Here is a 21639-nt window from a genome sequence, read left to right on the forward strand (position 1 = left end):
TTACAGGTCTGTAGTCACTGAGAAGTATAAGGTTAATTCAAGTAGATGGTACAGGACTTCTAATCTGTTTCGTCTTAAATTATTATGTCCAATAAAGAGAATTCAATCTAAAATATATTGTCTTCTCTGACAAATCATTTCAGTATGTTTTTCCTCTAACTTTATTCTTTACAAAATTCCTATGGAAATATTTTTGATAAATATTTACATTTCTTTTAGGTAATTCTGATTTTACCTTTCCTAGAATAGAAAGTTTTTTTTTTTTTTAGAATATTCTATATATTATATAGAATATTATTTATATTATAAAGAATATTATAGGTATTTGGATTTATTCTCCTTTAATTGTTCTAATCTAAATACTTCTTTTACTGAGAGATCCATATCAATACACTAAAACTGGAGCTTGACTTGGATCATTAATTTTACAGATTAATATTTGTAGCAGATTAAGTACCCATAACGCTGACTCAAATTTCCTCATCAGTAAATTAGAGTAGCTTAAGATAAAGTGTGGGGAGAATATGTTAAAAATATTTTATTAAAATAGTATTATAATACATATCCTTCAGACAGGTAGTACACTGTGAGCTAATAATTTAAATATTTGATGACAGAGTTGGTAACTCTTTAACTTCTGAGTTGCTTATCCATGAGGCCATCCAGAAAATAGTTATTCTTTCTACAATCCATCTCTTTATTGATAATCTTAAATCCTATATCTACATTCAAAGGAAATTTAATTTTTTTTTACTTACTACTTTAATACTAAGATAAAAGTTACTTAATTCTTATTTCACTGAGTCCACAAGCAACAAAACATAAACAAGTATAAAATCTTGAACAAAAATACCTTGGAGGAAAATACTTTGAAAGTATGAAAGTCATGATTTTTTTTTTAACACCTTCAATAATTTCTTACATTTTCACCAGAAATATTTGAGGGAGTAATAAAACATATAGATTGTCAAAAACACCAGTGGCCTAATATATAGCCAAAAAAGGGCAATACAATAATAAAAAAAAAAAAAACATGAATTTAAGAAAGCCCTTTGAAGGAAACATAAGATATCATGTAATTTTTGAATTCAGTCATGGTGAATCTTTCCTCGAAAAACGATTTGATGAATTCCATTCAGAAAAATCCAAAAGTTGGTAATGGATCTGGAGAATACTCAGAAAGTAGCTTATTAGATGTTATAATACAGGCGGGTGCTACTTTATAAGACCAACTCCAATCAGCATATTCTATGTTTTAAATTATTTTAAAGATTAAATTTCATTAATTTAATTATCTATTTTAATGTTCATCTGAATCTTGAAAGATAAAATTAATAGCCTTGTTCTGCAGGTTAGAAGATTATAGCAAATACTTTTACATAATTGCTGAAAGAACTAGATCTCTGGTGTTAAATTCTAACGCTCTGCCCATTAATATATTATCTCAAGTCTTTGGATGTGAGAAAGAAATTTCTTTAAATAGATGACTGGTTTTATTAAATAAACCAATTACCTCAATTATTTTGGTAATGACATGTTATTAACCAATGAGTAAATGTCTTTTTCTTCCATTTAGTTCTTCAGAGACTGCTACTGACTATTCATTCACTGTCTAGTCATTGTCTTATGAGTTGCTGCTGGGAAATCATGTATTTCTGAAAAATCAATATGGGGACATAGTTAACATTCCTTTTAGTCACGATATTTTGCATCCCTGTCATAGAAATAAAAATTGTGATTTCGTGTATATTTTCAAGTTTGTTCCATGAAGTGTCAACATGAAAAATGATACAGAAGTCACCACATTTGTACTGAAGGGCTTCACAAAGAATCTTGAACTGCAGGTCATCTTATTTTTTCTATTTCTAGCAATCTACCTCTTTACTCTGATAGGAAATTTAGGACTGGTGATATTGGTGATTGGGGATTCCCGGCTCCACAACCCCATGTACTATTTTCTGAGTGTGTTATCATTCTTGGATGCCTGCTATTCATCATCTGTTACCCAAAATATGTTAGTAGATTTTGTGTCAAAGAATAAAGCCATTTCTTTCCTTGGATGTGCAACACAAATGTTTCTGGATATTACTTTTGCGACCACAGAATGCTTTCTCTTGGCAGCCATGGCTTATGATCACTATGTAGCCATCTACAACCCACTTCTCTATTCAGTTAACATGTCACCCAGAGTCTATGTGCCACTCATTATTGCTTCATATGTTTCTGGTATTTCACATGCTACGTTACACAGAGTAGCAACTTTTAGCCTCTCCTTTTGTGCATCCAATGAAATTAGACATGTCTTTTGTGATATCCCTCCACTCCTCGCTATCTCCTGTTCTGACACTCACCTTAACCAGCTTGTACTCTTCTACGCTGTGGGTTCTATGGAGATATTCAGTGTCCTGATTGTCCTGATCTCCTATGGTTTAATTTTGTTGGCCATTCTGAAGATGCATTCTGCTGAAGGAAGGCAAAAAGTGTTTTCCACCTGTGGCTCTCACCTAACTTGAGTGTCAGTTTACCATGGAACAATCCTCTTCATGTATATGAGACCAAGTTCCAGCTATGCTTTGGATCATGACATGATAGTGTCTATATTCTACACCATTGTGATTCCCATGGTGAATCCCATTATCTACAGTTTGAGGAACAAAGATGTAAAAGAAGCAATAAAAAAATTGGGAGAAACTGGTTTATCAATAAAGTATATCTTTAACACTGAAAAATTAAATTAAAAAAATCAAGAGTCATAGCCTGTGTCTCAATATAAAGAAGATATGAAAAATTGAAAATTTCAGTTTTACTTTATTAGTGTCTTTCCTTTCTTCTTGAATATTTTGAAATAAAGATAATAGTCAACCTGTAACCTCTGCTATGTTAACAAGTACAGAAAAACCATGCCGTCAATTTGCTTCTTTGTTCATGCTGATATATGTATGTATGTGCAGGTGTGTATGTATATATACATATATACATACATATGTATACACATACATACTATGATTCTGATATATATACATGTGCACATATATATGTATACAATCTGTATTTTTTATATTATAAAAAGTACAATCTGTTCCTTTTATACTTTATTTTACATTATATACTACATTACATTTTTATATTATATTATTTATCTCTTGCTTATATTTTGGGAAATAAAAAATAATAAAGCAATTATTTAGTGTAGTGAAGTTTCAGATATTAGAAAATTTGAGAATTAGTATTAATTATTAAAATATGAATCTGTAGTAGATTAAACAGCACATTTTCCTTTTTCTGATGAATTGTATACATCCAGCAATATCAGTGAATAACGTATAGCTAAATGAATCAAAACTTGGATAATTCTACAAACATTCATCTGAGGGAAAAAAAAAATTGCAGAATGAGACACAGTATTATAAAAGTAATTAAAGATATCTTCAAAATTATAATGTATTTTGATAATGAATGACTAAAAATATAGTTAACTAATAACACAAAGCATGTCAATGAAAAATTGTGGATTAGAGTTACCTCTGGTTAACAAGACACTGGGTGCATAATGGTCAAAGGTTGGTGGTTTGAATCCATCCAGATGGCCCTCTGAAGATCTTCTGAAAGATGACAACCATAGAAAACAACATGGAGGGCATTTCTACTCTCACACATAGGGGCCACCATTAGTCAGAATTGGCTGGATGGAGACTTGAATTAGATGTTAGGAAGATGAAAATTAAGAAAGAATAGTTGTGTCCTGAGCTAAGGGGATGGACATTTTAGAGAATGAGATGAAATTTGTCACGGTTTCTTTGTCAAAGTTAAAATAATATTAAACATTGATTGCAGCACTGGAAATAAAATTCCGATCTTTGATTTCAGATTTTAGGATGGATGTTGCATTCATTCATTCATCCCGTCAGTCAGTGAGTTGATTACCAAATATCTTGTGGACATGTACTCTACCCTTTATATTATTTTAGAAGCTTGTAATAAAAAGGTAAAATATTTGGACATATCTCTTCCTCGTACAAAGGTTATAGGCTAGAAAACGTCACAGAGAGAATAAGAAAACATTGTTATTGATATTTAATTGCAAGACTTATACATTATTTGAAAGGATATTGCAGGCTGATGTGAAAAAAATACATTTCCACTCTGATTTCAAATCAGTTAAATAAAAAAGCTAGAAATGATACACAGTGTAATCTGTAATTTGATAATTATAATAAAAAGATGATATTCAGTCTCTTCATAAGCTTCACATTTTCAATTTGGTGTACATCATCTGTTTTTTACAGTAAACACACCAGGGCTTATTCTTCATTCTACAAGGGAGACTTTGTGTTAAGCTTTATCCTAAGTATTCACATTAAAAATTTCCACTGGGCCAGAATCCTGTGCTTTCCATCTACGATTTTCTTAATCCAATTGTCAGGGCACTACCCAGATCACATAAAGGCACGTTAAAAGAAAAAATATGAGGGGATCATTGCCTGTGTTTGTTATTTGGTGTGATCATCTAAGCAAGTCCCTAGGCTATCTCCACATTTTTACTCTTTGGGTGAAATTCTGAGTGGAGACTTGCCTAAGGAGCATTCTATTTGTCTTTCTTCCCCAAGGGAATCAGACTTTTTTCTAGGAACCCGAGTTCTCATGTTCAGATTTTGGCACCTAGAAACAAACATATTCTAGTGAGAAGGTCTGCAGGGACTTCAGGCCTTTGTAAAACTCTCTAGCATGCTTCATGGAGTAATCTTAGGCTTGGATCTCAGCAGATCTCTCTGCACAGGTAAGTTAAACCAAATGTTTTACCTATTACTAGGGCTAGTTGTGAGAACTAAGTATCTTGAAAGCTCTATCCAATCACACTCAGAACTGAAATGATTTCTTTTCTGTCCTCTTTTCCAAGTGACTACAATCCTTGCCCTCTGATTGCTAAGTGGCAGTGACAGCCATGTAATGCCATAAATAAGTCAAACATTCCAACTGATAAATGAGACTCAGTATTTTTACAGAAGTTCAAAATAAAGATGTAAAAAATAATGATCAGCTCTGAGTATCTAAAAGAATGAAGAAGATTTAGCATATTGCTTTTGACGTATGATAATTTGCTATTTTTGTAGAAGTGAGTACTTAGTAGCCTTAATCCAGGCAGAGTTACTGCTAAAAAATATCAGCTGTAGTGATGTGTGATAGTGTCCTGTAGCATCTGGAACAAAAAAATTGAAAGATATTAAACCTCATCTTCTACCAACGAGATTAATGATAACTTGAGAATTTCATATTGTCTCCATGCAGATGTCAATGTTGAAAAATTTTCTTGAGCATTTTGAAATCTTAGTCTTATTATACCCTACCTTTGGCATGTTCTTATATTATTAGTTTGGTGTACAAGAATGGAAGTAATTATGTGCCCTAATTTCTTCCATTGTGAACAAAACCTTGGAGATGCAATGATATGGGACAGAAAAACCATAGACTGATTTCATTCACAATCTGAAGAAGTGAATATGGTATTAGATAACACAGCAATGACTTCTTGAAATTAAATATATATATACATATGTACATGTATGCACACACAGATACGTGTGTATGTATATATAAATGTTTAAGCCTACACACATCTTTACATCTTACACAATAGCATGTAGGAATTTTATTTAAATAGTAATGAAATATTGCCTATTAAAACATATTGTTCATATAAAAGTAGTTCAAATTAAGGAAATTAAAGAAGAGATAAGAAAATGATAGTACTATGAGTATAAAAATATGGCAGAAAATGTAAAGGCATTATCTAAATATCGTAAGTTTGAGAATCCAAGCTCCAGAACAATATAGAATAATGAACCCTCATTCCAAGGAGTATATGTTGCCTTAGTGTGAAGGGAAATGCTTTCTGCTTTAGAACCGGCAGAACTGATGGATGTTTTAGGAGGCACTCTGTATCACATAAGTGACACAGTGGTTAAGTTCTCAGCTGTTAACTGAAAGGTCAACAATTTGAACCCACCAACCACTCTGCAGGAGAAAGATGTGGCACTCTCCTTCCATAAAGGTCACAGCCTTGGGAACCCTGTGGGACATTTCTACTCTGTCCTAATTGGTCTGTGGGTTGAAATAGACTCAACGGCAATGGTTTTGGTTTAATTTTTAGTCTATACCAGTTAGAATAGTACTTAAGTGCTCCTGAAATTTAAAAGTCTACATTTCTGAGAAACAGCTACAATATTACTTAGTCAATAAAAGTGAGAATTTTCCCCTTCTTGATTTTCGCTTTGCCCAGGGTGATAAACCGTAGGATGAAAAGATTCCCTGGTGCCCACAGTTAGTCTCTATGTCCTGGTGGCCGCAGAGATCTCATACTAAGAAGTAATTTTTGTACTTAATGCAGCACAGCTCCAAAGAAAATTGCTGTAGAGTCAGTTCTGACTGGTAGGGACCACATGGGACAGAGTGGAGCTGCCCCACAGGTTTCCAGGAAGTGAGTGGAAACCGTGGTGCCTAGTGGTTAAGAGCTAAGGCTGCTTAAAAAAGGCCAGCAATTCCAATTCACCAGGCACTCCTTGGAAACCCCATGGGGCAGTTCCACTCTGTCCTTCAGGGTCACTATGAGTCGGAAATGACTAAAAGGCATTTTTTTTTTTTATTATTATGTGAGTAGATCTATAAAATAAATGTATTAAAAAATATTTTAAATCAAGATTATTTGGTAGAAAATTAAAATAACTCTTTTTGGGGATAATTGTTAAATCAGATAAGGTGCAGGGGGAAAAAAAAAAACAGGAACAACCCTAGAGGAGGGAATTAACAATAAGGATATATACAAACCCTCTCCCTCCTCAAAGCTAAGTGCACTAATGCACAGTAGACAATCAGTTTGGTATTCTTGTTGCTGATATTCTCGCTCTTGTTAAAGTAAGGATATGTTTATAAAATATATTTCAGAGTGAACAGTGCACTGAATAGCATTATGTATAGCAACCTGACAGGAAATACTTTGATCAAATTGAATGTTGCTCTGAGAATTTCCAGGGTAAACTTTCCCTGTTATAAAACTTGGCATTCTTTTTGGTTTCATAGTAGGAGACAAGAGATATGGAACAGTTGGTGCAACAAAATCCGATCAGCTTATCACATACATATTTGATGCACCTTTAAAAAACCCTTGGAAGAGTTGTGTGTGGAAGAGCATGTTTTGTTTTGTGAAAGATATAGCTGAATATCAGGTGGCCCAGTGTTTGCATACACCAAAACCAAAAACTAAATCCATTGCAATTGAGTCGATCCCGACTCCTAGGGACCCTAAAGGACAGTGGAACTACCTCATAGGGTTTCCGAGGTTGTAAATCTTTAGGGAAGCAGACTGCCACATCTATCTTCCACAGAGCAGCTGGTGGCTTTGAACTGCCAACCTTTCACTTAGCAGTGGACGCTTAACCACTGTGCCACCAGGAGCACTTATTTTGCATACAGAAAATTATAATTTCTTTGCTATTTCTTTTTCAACTTTAAGACTCTTCAACCAGGTAGAATGGACACTGATCTTAAGATTAAAAAAAAAGAGAAAAAAAAACAACATTCAAAATAAGCTAATAATAAAATATAGTAACTACAGGTAACATCTATTTTGAAATCATTAAGTGCCAAGCTTTGTGCTTAAACCTGTATACATGCATTATGCTAGTTAATTTGCACTACACAAAATATGAATATTTGAGCAAAAGCAAACAGCTAGTGTTTGGTGGAATAAAACAACAATATCAACAAGGGCAAACTAAGTTAAAAAAAGAAAGAATAAACCCTATGTTTCGTCCATGCCTTTATCCAGTCAATATCCTGTGTGGCCTGTGAGTAACTTCACTTCACTGAGCCTCAGGTATCTCATCAGGTATGAAAATATTCACATGCATCCCCTAAAGCTCCAATGCAGAATAAGATAATTATTTCAAAACATTTAGCTTAGTCCCAGGCACACACTGAGAGGCCCCGGGTGGCACAAAAGGTTAAGCACTGGGATCCCAGCAGAAGTGATGGCGGCTCAAACCCGCCCAAGGGAGACAGGCTGGGTGACTGGCTTCAGGGAGGTCATGGTCTCGTTAGCCCCGTGAAATAGTTCTGGTCTGCACACGTGGGGTCACCGTGAGTCAGAATCTGCTAGATGTCAACCAACGACAGCAACGAGAAGCACATAGTGAACACGACATAAAAGTTAGCATTCTGTCCCGCTCATTTCTCTGCAGAAGTAGAGTAAAATGATTGAACTTTAAAAATCAAAACCACAAGTAATAAAACTTAACTATAAAAACAATGACAAGACAGGCTTCAAACAGTTTAAGGAAAAGGAGGCTAAACTGGAAAAGGAAGGGAAGCCTGCTAAAAAGTGATAATAGAAAGTAGTCTAGAAAACAAATCCAGCGACAGTTCTGGTATACTTGACAGAAAAAAGAAAATGTGATTAAGAAAGAAGGATGCAGTCTTCCGGCACCTACAGAAGGAACAGTATTGAGATGCAGGTCTATCTGTGCGTAGCGGAAGCAGAGGAATGTGGTAAAAATTGTTAAGGAAAAAGCCACAGTTCTGGATGAGTTTCCCACAGAGATCCTGAAATTTGTAAAATACCCAAGGAGACGAAGCAGCATGGGCTGGAGAGGAGGCCTGTGGCAGTTAAGCTGAAAGATAACTAGAGATCACTCTGGCTCATCAACTCCAACTCTGTAAAGGCAGTTCTTTTTCATCACTTAAAAAACAATGGTAAAGAAAACATGTACATCTCACCCAATAGCAATGAAAAATATTCATGCATATGTATTATGATATATATATATATACCTTCAAAGCAAATCCAGTGCCGTCGAGTCGATGCTGACTCAGAGTGACCCTATAGGACACAGTAGAACTGCCCCATAGAGTTTCCAAGGAGCACCTGGTGGATTTGAACTGCTGACCCTTTGGTTACCAGTCGTAGCACTTAACCGTTAAGCCACCAGGGTTTCCATATATATATATATATATATAATTATATTCTGTTGTTAGGTGCCATCGATTTGGTTTGGAATCATAGCAACCCTATGTACAACATATATATAAATATGTATATGAAATTCGTTATATATATAATTCAATATTTATCCTTCTATGTAAAAACCCGGTTGTGTAGTGGTTAAGAGGTAAGGTTGCTAACCAAAATTTTGGCAGTTCAAATTCACCAGGCACTCCTTGGAAACCTTATGGGTCAGTTCTACTCTGTCCTATAGGGTCCTATGAGTTGGAATCAACTTGAGGTCAATGGGTTTGTTTTTCTCGGTTTGTTTCATTGTGTGTACTATATATATATATATATATATATATATATATATATATATATATATATATATATATATATATACATACAAGTCAGTATCTGAACTATATCCAACAGTAAAATAAATTGTTTATGAAAACAATCTTAAGAACCAACTTCAGTTGTTTTCTGATGAGGTTATTATTTTATTTTTTTTGAAACTTCTGAAAATGTTGGAGAAACAAGATCTGAAACTCCTAAGTATGAACAAAAGTAATTAGATTTTAAATGAAACTGTAACAAAGAATAATCCTCTAACAGCCAAATTAATTTTACCTTTTAGTAATTTATTTCCATTTTCCCTATTTAAAGGCAGAACAACACAATAAATGGCTCCAGGGAATCTCACATGGGTGACTGAGTTCATTCTCATGGGAATCACAGACCTTCTGGAGCTCCAGGTCCCCCTTTTCTTTGTCTTCCTGGTGATCTATGGGTTGACTGTGGTAGGGAACTTGGGCACCATCACCCTTACCAGTGTTGACTCCAGACTTCAAACCCCCATGTACTTTTTCCTTCGACACTTGGCTATCACTAATCTTGGCAATTCTACCACCATTGCCCCTAAAATGTTGCTCAACTTCTTGGCTAAGAAGAAAACCATCTCATATTACTGTTGTGCGGCTCAACTAGGTGGATTCTTAGTTTTCATGGAGGCTGAAATTTTCACACTGGCCGCAATGGCCTATGACCATTATGTGGCCGTTTGCAACCCCCTGCACTACATGGTGGTGGTATCTCGGCAGATTTGCCTTCTGCTAGTATCCCTCACATACCTCTTCAGCCTGAGCACAGCACTGACTGTCTCTTCCTTTGTGTTATCTATGTCATACTGTTCTTCCAATGTAATCAACCATTTTTACTGTGACTACGTCCCTTTGCTAGCATTGTCCTGTTCTGATACTTACATTCCAGAAACAGCAGTGTTTACATTTTCGGGTACCAATCTGTTTTTCTCCTTGATAATTGTTCTAATATCCTACTTAAACATTGTTCTTGCCATTTTGAGGATACAGTCCTCAGAAGGGAGACAAAAATCTTTTTCCACCTGTGCTTCTCACATGATGGCTGTCACTGTGTTCTATGGGACCCTCCTTTTCATGTATGTTCAACCAACAACCAACCACTCATTAGATACTGATAAAATGGCCTCAGTCTTTTACACCCTAGTGATACCAATGCTGAATCCCCTCATTTACAGCCTAAGGAACAAGGACGTGAAGGATACACTGAAGAGATTCCTTAATAACCCATGCAAATTGCTCAAACTAATGTAAATATATAACTACAACTGTCTTCAAGAGCCTTATTTTGCTCCTGACAAGCTGCTGTTAAGTGAAGAAGTATTCTAAAAGGTTTAAAAAAAAAAAAAAAAACTATTAATTTCAATGGGAAAACTACTGATGCATTTTTTCCCAATTCAAAATATCAGTTTCCCTAGAGGGATAAAGGTTTCAATTATACAATGAAAACAAACTTACATATGTAATAAACAACAACTTGAAAATAGACAAATACATACTATAAATAAATTACAACTTGTTAAAAGGTTTGTGTCTTATACCCTCTAAATATGGCATCTGATGTTGTTTGGTGCCGTCAAATCGATTCCTACTCATAGTGACATTATGTGCAACAGAAGGAAACACTGCCTGGTCCTGAGCCATCCTCATGATCAATTGTTATGCTTGAGCCCATTGTTGCAGCCACTGTGTCAATCCATCTCCTTGGGGGTCTTCCACCTAGGCACTGTATTTGTTTGCAAATGAGAAGAAACAGCTGCAAACAAAAGGTGTCTAGGTACTGCAAATTGTTTTCACTAACCTACAGTTTGGAGAATGGGACCCATCCAGTGGTACCAGGAAAGAAAAGGCCTTGTGATTCTCTTCCTTTAAGATTACAGCCATCAAAACACTTTGGAGAGTTTCTACCTTGTAACACTTGGGGTCTTCATGAATTGAAATTGACTTGCTGGCAACTAACAACAACAATGTAGCCTGTAAACAAGGAAGAGAAAGCCTGATAATGGGTGATGGAGGTATATGAGAGTCATTCCTTGAAAGACGATAGAAAGTCAGATCATTCTACTTGATACACTCACTTTTGCGCAAGGACTAAACATTTTATTATAATTTTATATTTTTTTAGTACCATATCCTCCATTAAATACCTTTTGCACCTTTTTCTCCATCTATCACATTTGTGAACCCATTGCTGTCTTACACTTAAAATAACCTTATAACACATGAAAGTAAACATGTAGGGGAAAATAAAAACTAAGCCCAAGAGTGCTTTGAAACACGACCTGTGCCGTAGCAGACTGAAATAAATATAAAAAGCATTCTGCATTTTTCCTCCTCTCTCATAGACATGTGCACAAAGCAAAAAAATTATGTTGAGCTAGTCGTGATCTATAATTAAATTATTTCCAAATGATATTTCATACTAAAATCTGTTGTATACTTTATTATCTTTAATATGAAACTGTCAACATTAAACATCACTTTTTCTCACATTTTTATTTAGTGTGGTGAAAGTGTTATTAGACCAAAAATGTCATCTCTTAAATGTGGTAACAATTATCAAAAAACTTACTACAAAAAAGAAAAAAAAAAGTTACTAGTCACATGAGTTATTGCTGTGTATGTACAATGCTACTAACATGCAATGGCGTGAGGGAGAGTAGGTGTGGCATGTGATGTAAGGACAGTCTCTGGACATAAAATAAGCTTATAACAATATCAAGAAGGTCAGATGTGAGGCACAACCAGGAACTCTGAGACTCACATACATGAGTCCATTTCTAACTTTGGTCATAAACAAACAGAATAGCTGAAGGCAGGCAAGATAAAATACGTGATGGACATTTCTGACCTCAAAAGACAAAATCAGCTATAATTTAATCCCATTATTCTATAAACTTTTCATGTTAATTGCTAATGTGTTTCTTTGCTTTTACTTTATTCAGAGTGTGTTTGGCTTCAGCAGCTTACAATTAAAGAAGTGTGTTTCCCATTAGAAAACTATTTTCTTTGGGTATGGCTCCATGTATAGAATTAGAGCAAAAGGCTAAACTCACGTTACAACATTTCCAATGCTGTTTAAAATAAATGAAGGAATAAATAAACCCGTTGTCTTAAAAGTGATTCCTACACATTGTAACCCCATGTGTATCAGAGTCGAACTTTCCCAGAAGGTTTTCAATGACCTTTCAGAAGTAGATCGCCAAGTCTTTCTTCTAAGACACCTCTGGGTGGATTCAAACCACCAAATTTTCAGTTAGCAGTCAAGTTCTTAACAAATATACAACATCCAGGGACTCTATCCAATGCAATACACTGAAATACATATACAGTTTGGTTGATTGCTAAACATTTTGCTAAATGAATAATGATCAAAAATGGGAAGTTCGCTGTTTTCTGCCTTATAATTTGGTTCACATGTGTGTATTTCCTAAAAATAATCACGCTGTTTTTACATTACTTTCTTACTGCTATAACAAATTACCTCAAATTTAATGCCTAAAACCAACACAAACGTATTATCTCACAGTTTTGACAGTAAGAAGTCCATATTGAGTCTAATTGCACTAAAAGCAAGGTGTTAGCTAATTGTATTCTTTCTTTCTTGGATGCCCTAGAGGAGAATGTTTCCTGCCTTTTTCACCTAATAGAGGCAGCAAATATTCCTGGGATAGTGACCCCTTCCGGTTATCAATCCTATCCCTCTCACTTCTGCTTCCATTACCTTCTCGGGTTTTCCTGCATGCGTTTTGTCTTCTAAGAACTCTTTTGATTACATTGGGCCCACCTGGACAACCCTGGAACACATTATATCAGTAAAGTCCCTTTTGTCATGCAATATATTCACAGTTTCTGGGAATTAGGATTTGGACATCTTTGAGGGTTCATGAAACTGTGTTCTACATCACATTGGAATATTTTGTGAAATTAGACAATGTAAAATCTTCCACCTGTCTCATGTACTAGAGCTCAATAAAACAATCCCACTTAAATGTACACAATAAATATCTGTTTTATATTGTTCAGATACAAAATTTGTTCTGTACAAACTATACATTGAGACTTCCTTGGATTAAGAATGAACAATAACAACAAAACATTTGGCTCGAAGATTGCAGAAAGTGTGTACCCAGATAAACACACACTCACATAGCATTTGTTACACTTCTATTGTGAAATTCTGCATCAGGTAAGTTAACCAACCAGGCATATTGGTCAAGCATATATATTTTAATGAAGTAAAATATGAAAAAAAAATTATCCCTCAACTCCAGTCTTCTACTCTCAAAGTTTACCCCATGGGGGCATTAACACCTCCAAACTTCCAGGTTATGCCTATCCGGGTGCCAAGGTGGTTCCCTGGCATCTTGTGCCTGAACAGGTATAGTAAAACCACTGAGGGGATCAGGCAAGATGGGGTGCATGGAAATTTTGAAGCGAGTCACCACCTGGCCAAAAGTGTGAAAGGTAGGAAAGGCTTCAAACAGCTGCCACAGGAGCCCACAGGCTGTACTGCAGGAGAGGCTAGAGCTCTCACCCAACTCCATAAGGTAGGGCTGTCTGGTCAGACAGCATGGCAAGTGTGTAACTCCTGAGTGGAGCACATATTGAATCCTCCAAGAGCCTGAGATTAAAAAATAAGATATTGATTTTGTTTTAACACTAAGTGCTTGATCAAACAAAAAATGTTTTTTTATATGATATGGAATAAACATCTATTTTGACCTCATCTGTAGTTCCAATTATATTATCAGTTAATATGTCACCCAGACTCTATGACCCACCCATCTTTTCTTTCTGTGTTGGTGGTATTTTGCTCTGCTACTTTACACACAGTGGGAACTTTTAACCTGTCTTGTGCAATCAATGAAATTAGATGTACTTTGTGTAATATCCCTCTACTCTTTGCTATGTCGTGTTCTGACACTCAAATCGAAAACCTTCTACTCTCCTATTTTGTGGGTTCTATTTTTTTTTTTTTTATAGAGGTATTCACCACCCTGATTGTCCTGATATCCTATGGTTTCACTTTGTTGGCCATTCCAAAAATTCCTTCAGCCAATGGGAGGCAAAAAGTGTTTTCCATTTGTGGCTCTCACCTAACTGGAGTGTCAGTTTACCGTGAACGATCCTCTTCACGTATGAGATCAAGTTCCAGCTATATTTTTGTCATGGCATGATAGTGTCAGTATTTGGCACTGTTGTGACAGCCATGCTGAATACCATTACCTGCAGTCTGAAGAAAAAAGATGTAAAAGAAACAATAAAAAATGTGTTAGTGTGAAATATACAATAAAGCATGTTTTTAGCAATAACAATTTAAAAAATCAAGTCAAGATCTATGCCTCAATATGAAAAAGATATACAAAAAGAATTTTTTTTTTAGTTTCTTAGTGTCTTTCTATTCTTTTTGAACATTTGAAATAAAGACAAGTCTTAAAGTATGCTATTTTAAAACATGTGCAGAAAAACTATGCCATGAATTTGCTTCTTACTGTATTCATACTACCTCATGAAATGGTTGAACATCGACTAATTCTTTTTCGTATAATGACTCTGTGTATTCCTTCCATCTTCTTTTGATGCTTCCGGCATCGTTTAATATTTTCCCCATAGAATTCTTTACCATAGCAACTTGAGGCTTGAATTTTTTCTTCAGTTCTTTCAGCTTGAAAAACACCGAGTATGTTCTTCCTTTTAGTTTTTCTGTCTCCAGCTCTTTGCACATGTCATTATAATACTTTACTATGTCTTCTCCAGCCACCCTTTGAAATCTTCAGTTCTTTTAGGTCATCATTCCTTCCTTTTCTTTAGCTGCTCGACATTCAAGAGCAAGTTTCAGGGTCTCCCCTGACACCTATCTTGCTCTTTTCTTTCTTTTCAATGACCTCTTGCTTTCTTCATGTATGATGTCCTTGATGCCATTCCACAACTTGCCTGGTCCTCAGTCACTAGTGTTCAACACATCACATCTTTTCCTGAAATGGACTCTAACTTCAGGTAGTACTGAAGGAAGAAGTCCAAGCTGCTCTGAAGGCACTGGCAAAAAACAAGGCTCCAGGAATTGATGGAATATCAATCGAGATGTTTTAACAAATGGATGCAGAGGTGAAGGTGCTCACTAGCCTACGCCAAGATATATGGAAGACAGCTTCCTGGGCAACTGACTGGAAGAGATCCATATTTATGCCTATTCCCAAGAAATGTGATCGAACCAAATGGGAAAAATATAGGAAAATGTCATTAACATCCCACACAAGCAAAATTTTGCTGAAGATCATTCAAAAACAGCTGCAGTAGCATATCAACAGGGAACTGCCAGAAACTCAAGAAGGCTTCAGAAGAGGAACCAGGGATATCATTGCTGATGTCAGATGGATCTTGACTGAAAGCAGAGAATACTAGAAGGATGTTTACCTGTGTTTTATTGACTATCCAAAGGCATTCGACTGTGTGGATCATAACAAATTATGGATAACGCTGCAAAAAATGGGAATGCCAGAACACTTAATTGTGCCCATGAGGAACCTTTGTATAGATCAAGTGGCAGTTGTTTCAACAAAACAAGAGGATACTGATTGGTTTAAAGTCAGGAAAGGTGTGCATCAGGATTGTAGTCTTTCACCGTACTGATTCTATCTGTATGCTGAGCACATAATCAGAGCAGTCAGACTATATGAGAAGAATGGGACATCAGGATTGGGGGAAGACTCATTAACAACCTGCATTAAGCAGATGACACAACCTTGCTTGCTGAAAGGGAAAAGGACTTGAAGCACTTACTAATGAAGATCAAAGATCACAGCCTTCAATATGGATTGCACCTCAACATAAAATAAAATCCTCACAACTGGATCAATGAGCAACATCATGATAAAAGGAGATAAGATTGAAGTTGTCAAGGATTTCATTTTACTTGGATCCATAATCAACAGCCATGGAAGCAGCAGTTGAGAAATCAAAAGATGCATTGCATTGGGTAAATCTCCTGCAAAGGACCTCTTTAAAGTGTTGAAAAGCAAAGATGTCACCTTGAAAACCAAGGTGCAACTGACCCAAGCCATGGTATTTTCAGTGGCATCAAATTCCTGTGAAAGCTGGACAAAGAATAAGGAAGACTGAGAAAGAATTGATGCCTTCGAACTGTAGTACTGGCGAAGAATATTGACTATTCCATGGACTGCCAAAAGAATGAACAAATCTGTCTAGGAGGAAGTACGACTAGAATGTTCCTCAGAAGCAAGGATGGCGAGACTGAGTCTTACATACTTTGGACATGTTGTCAGAAGGGATCAGTCCCTGGAGAAGGACATCATGCTTGGCAAAGTACAGGGTCAGCGGAAAAGAGGAAGACCCTCCATGAGGTGGGCTGATACAGTGGCTGCAACAATGAGTTCACACAAAGAACTATTGTAAGTATAGTGCAGGACCGGGCAGTGTTTGTTCTGCTGTGCATAGGGTCGCTATGACTCCATGGCACCTAACAACAACAACAACATGTTCATACTGAGATATGTATATGTGTATTTATGCATATATATGTATATATATATACACACATATACACAATGGCTCTAATATACACATATATACACATGAAGACATATAGGTATATGATCTTTACATAGAATATTGTGTATTTATCTTAAAAAATTTTTTTATACATATATACTTGGAAATGAAAAAATAGTAAAATGTATTTATTTAGTGTGGTGTAAATTAAAAAATAAAAATTTCGAAGTAAAGTTTCAATAAATTTTAGAAAAATGATTCAGGAGTTGTTTGAGCAGAACTTGTTTTCTTTTTCTAATGAACTTTTTTACATGCAGCAAAATCAGTGGACAACATATAGCTAAAGAAATCAACATGGATAAATCCACAAACATACATTTGAGTGAGTAAAAATATTGCAAAATAAGACACTCAGTACTATGTAAAATAGTTAAAGATATCTTCAGATTTATGTTTTGTTGGGTGCATAAATATATAGTTAATAACAACAAGAATATAATTAAAAGTTGTGGGTAAGGGTTAGCTCTGGGTACGGAGACTCTGGGTGGATAATGATAAAAGCTGGTGGTTTGAATCCAAGCAGAGGCACCTCAAAAGATCTGTTGAAACTTTATAGCCATTGAAAATGGTATGGAGCACAGTTCTACTCTGACACATATGGGGCCACCCTGAGTCAAAATTGGCTGGAGGGAAACTGGTATTAGGTATTAGGAATACCAAAATCAAGAAGGAAGAGGTGTATCCTGCACTATAGTAGACAACATCTTAGAGAATGAGACACAACTTGTCATGGTTTCTTTGTGAAAGTTTAAATAATATTACAGATTGATTACAGCATGGGATACAAAATTCTGATGTTTAATTTCATATTTCAGGATGGGTATTTCATTCATTCATTCATTCAGTCAGTCACTGAGTTGGTTAGCAAGAATCTTTTGGACATCTACTCTATCCTGGGTATTATTTTTGAAGACGGTAATAAAAAGAAAAACTAATCAGACACATCCTCTCCTCTTATAAAGATTATAGGCTGGAAAATACCCCAAGAAAGTAAGAAAGAATTGGTAATGACATTAAATTGCAATATTTACTAATTATTTGAAAGAAGATTGCACACTGATGTAAAAAAATACATTTTTTACTTAAGTTAATTGAATACAAAAACTGCAAATGATACCAGATATGATTTATACTTTAATAATTTTAATAAAAAGTTGATATTTCGCCTCTTCACAAACTTCACATTTCAAATTTGGTGTATATCATCTGGTTTTCACAGCAAATATACCAGAGTTTGATATTGGAAGGGAGTTTTGTGTTATCCCCAATATTCACATTAAATTTATCCATTGGGGTAGAATTCTGTGTTTTCCAGCTGCTGGATTTTCTTCACCTATAACCCAGGAGCACTGGCCAGAGTATTGAAAGGTATATTAAAAATAATAATAATAATACAGAAACACTGCATGTGTTTCTTATTCAATGTACTCATTTAAACAAGTCCCTAGGCTATCTCCTCATTCTCACTGTTTGGGTGAAATTTTGAGTGGAGCTTTGCTTAATGAGCTTTCAATTTGTCTTTCTTTCCCTGGGGAATCAGACCTTTATCCAGGAATTCTAGTCCTCATGTTCAGGGACTGGGGCCTAGACACAAACTTACATTAGTTTTAGGGTCTTCAGGAACTTCAGATCTTTGTAAAACTCTCCAGCATGCTTTGTGGAGTAAACTTAGGAGTGGATCTCAGCAGATCTCTCTGCACAGGTAGGTTAAATGAAATGTTTCCCCTATTATTAGGTCTAGATGTGAGGATTAAGGATCTTGAAAGCTCTATCAATTCAAATCAAACTCAGAACTGAAATAGTTTCTTCTGTCTCTTTTCCAAGTGGAAACCCTGGTGGCGTAGTGGTTAAGTGCTACAGTAATTAACCGAGAGGTCACAAGTTCAAATCTACCAGATGCTCCTTGGAAACTCTATGGGGCAGTTCTACTTTGTCCTATAGAGTCACTATGAGTTGGAATTGCCTCGATGGCAGTGGGTTTGGTTTGGTTTTCGGTCTTTTCCAAGTGACTGCAATGCTTGGCCACTGATAGCTAAGTGGAAGTGATGGCTGTGTAATGACTGAAGTAACTGTCTTTAATGACTTAAGTAAATGTCTTAATAAATTAATAACAGTCGTCATGACTACTGAAAAATGAGACTGAGCATTGTTAAAGAAGATGTGAAAAAAATAACCAAATCAATGGTCAGTGTTGATTATCTAAGAGAATGGAGAAGATTTAGCATATTGCTTTTTACATATGATGAATTTGATATTTTTAGGGAAGTAGATATTTACCAGATAGTCTTAACCCAGGTAGAGTTACTGCTAAAGATATCAGCTGTAATGAGCTGTGACAGGGTCATGGAGCATTTAGAGCACAAAAATGTAAAGATACTAAACCTTATCATCTTCCAATGAGATTAACAATAAATTGAGAATTTCACATTTTCTCTATGCAGATGTCAATGTGGAAGAATTTCTTCAGCATTTTTGAAATTCTAGTTATTGATACCATACGTTAGCCACGGTCTTACACTTCTTTATTAGCAGTTAGGGATACAAAGAATGGAAGTAATTATGTATGCTTATTTTTTTCCATTGTGAATGAAAGCCAGGGAAATATGATGATATGATATAGAAAAAATCATAAACTTGATTGTTATTTGCAATCTAAAGCAGTGAATATGATGCCAATTGATAACACAGTGATAACTTTTCTAAATTAAATATATATGTAAATATATGTAAAATCTAATATTGAAACTATGTTTAACAGTGAATAAATAAATAGTTTAGGCAAACAATTCAAAGAAACAACCTCGGTCCTCAGTTGTTCTCTTCTGACTTTTTATTTCTGAAATTTGTGAAAAAACAGGGAGAAAACTAAGATCTGAAACTCTTAACTGTTTTTAAATGGAAAATGACTTTAAATAAAACTTTGACAAGGAATAACCTTCTAAGAGCAAAATTTTTTTTGCCACCCATGAATCTCTTTCCATTTTTCCCTTTTAAAGACAAAAGCTACACAATACATGGCTCCAGGAAATCTCACATGGGTGACTGAGTTCATTCTCATGGGACTTTCAGACCATCCTGAGCTCCAGGTCCTCCTTTTCTTTGTCTTCCTGGTGATCTATGGGCAGACTGTGGCAGGGAACCTGTGCATCATCACCCTCACCAGTGTGGACTCTCGACTTCAAACCCCGATGTACTTTTTCCTCCGACACTTGGCTATTGTCAATCTCAACAATTCTACTGTCATTGCCCCCAAAATGCTGGTCAACTTCTTGTTTAAGATGAAAACTATCTCTTACTACTGTTGTGCAGCTCAACGTGGTGGATTTGTAGTTTTCATTGTGACAGAGATTTTCATACTGGCCACAATGGCCTATGACTGCTATGTGGCCGTATGCAACCCTCTTCTCTACATGGTGGCGGTATCTCGGCAAATCTGCCTTCTGCTAGTATCTCTCACATACCTCTGCGGTCTGATCACAGCACTGACTGTCTGTTCCTGTGTGTTCTCTGTATCATACGGTTCTTCCAATGTAATCAACCGTTTTTACTGTGATAATGTCCCTTTGTTAGCCTTGTCCTTTTCCGATACTTACATTCCAGAAATAGCAGCATTTACCTTTTCAGGGATCAATTTGCTTTTCTCCATGATCGTTGTTCTAATATCCTACTTTAACATTATCCTTGCCATTTTGAGAATACAGTCTTCAAAGGGGAGACAAAAAGCTTTTTCCACCTGTGCTTCTCACATGATAGTGGTCACTGTGTTCTATGGGACTCTTCTTTTCATGTATTTGCCACCCAGGACCAACCACTCCTTAGGTACTGATAAAATGGCCTCAGTCTTTTACACCCTCTTGATACCAATGCTGAATCCTCTCATTTACAGCCTAAGGAACAAGGATGTGAAGAACGCACTGAAGAGATTCCTTAACAACCCATGGAAATCACTGAAACTAATGTAAATATATAACTACAACTGTCTTCTTTTAAAGTCTTAATTTGCTCCTGAAAAATCTGCTGTTAAGTGAAGAGGCATTAAATAGCTTAAAAAAAAAAAACTATTAATTTCAAAGGGGAAAATATTGATGCATTTTTATCCCAATTCAAAATACCCACTATTCCTAGAGAGAAAAATGCTTCAATAATGCAAAAAAAAAAAAAAACTTACAGTGCTCACTCCGGCAACACATACACTAAAATTGGAACAACATAGAGAAGATCAGCACGGCCCCTGGGCGAGGACGACACTCAAATTTGTGAAGCGTTCCATATTTTTTGGATTTGTAAACTTTCACTTAAGGCGCAATAAAAAATTTTCAAAAACTTGCATTTGTAATAAACAATTTGAAAGTAAAAAAAAATATGTGTTATAAATAGAATACAAGTTATTAAAAGATTTGTATCTTATTCCATCTAAAGAAGATATCTAAAAAAAAAATCCAGGTGGTACAAAATATTTGCCCTAACCTAAAGCTTTCTAGATTGAACCCCCTGTGGTACCAAGGAAGAAAATGCCTGCTGATTTTTTTCCTTTAATATTACAGCCATTAAAACCACATGAAAAAGTTCTACTATGTACACATGCGGTTGTCAAGAGTTAGAATTGACTTGACGTCAATTAACAACAACATCATAGTCTCTAAACAAGGAAGAGAAAGCCTGGTAAAGGGTGGTGGAGATATATAAGAACCATTGCTTGCGAGATGATAG

The 21639-nt window shown here is 35.6% G+C and overlaps 2 protein-coding genes, 1 non-coding gene and 1 pseudogene across 3 annotated transcripts; all 4 read left to right on the plus strand.

The window, feature by feature from the left end:
• The first annotated feature begins 1685 nt into the window (after positions 1-1685).
• On the plus strand, positions 1686-2738 carry LOC126080290 (olfactory receptor 5T2-like; annotated as a pseudogene).
• A 6925-nt stretch (positions 2739-9663) lies between these two features.
• Positions 9664-10611, plus strand: LOC126079397 (olfactory receptor 8J2-like). Its single transcript, XM_049890388.1, has one exon. The coding sequence runs from the start codon at positions 9664-9666 to the stop codon at positions 10609-10611; it is 948 nt and encodes a 315-aa protein (XP_049746345.1).
• Positions 10612-19943: 9332 nt separating this feature from the next.
• Positions 19944-20891, plus strand: LOC126081267 (olfactory receptor 8J2-like). The gene has a single exon (XM_049893040.1). The coding sequence runs from the start codon at positions 19944-19946 to the stop codon at positions 20889-20891; it is 948 nt and encodes a 315-aa protein (XP_049748997.1).
• Positions 20892-21098: 207 nt separating this feature from the next.
• LOC126081314 (U6 spliceosomal RNA) lies at positions 21099-21205 on the plus strand. Its single transcript, XR_007518360.1, has one exon. It is a non-coding gene; the product is annotated as a U6 spliceosomal RNA (small nuclear RNA).
• The last annotated feature ends 434 nt before the right edge of the window (positions 21206-21639 follow it).

The sequence above is a fragment of the Elephas maximus genome, chromosome 7 (genome assembly GCF_024166365.1).
Source record: "Elephas maximus indicus isolate mEleMax1 chromosome 7, mEleMax1 primary haplotype, whole genome shotgun sequence".
Classification (NCBI taxonomy): Eukaryota; Metazoa; Chordata; class Mammalia; order Proboscidea; family Elephantidae; genus Elephas; species Elephas maximus.

What these genes read in the sequence shown, in the direction of transcription:
- LOC126081267 (XM_049893040.1), top strand. Translation starts at nt 19,944, where the DNA reads ATGGCTCCAGGAAATCTCACATGGGTGACTGAGTTCATTCTCATGGGA.
- LOC126079397 (XM_049890388.1), top strand. Translation starts at nt 9,664, where the DNA reads ATGGCTCCAGGGAATCTCACATGGGTGACTGAGTTCATTCTCATGGGA.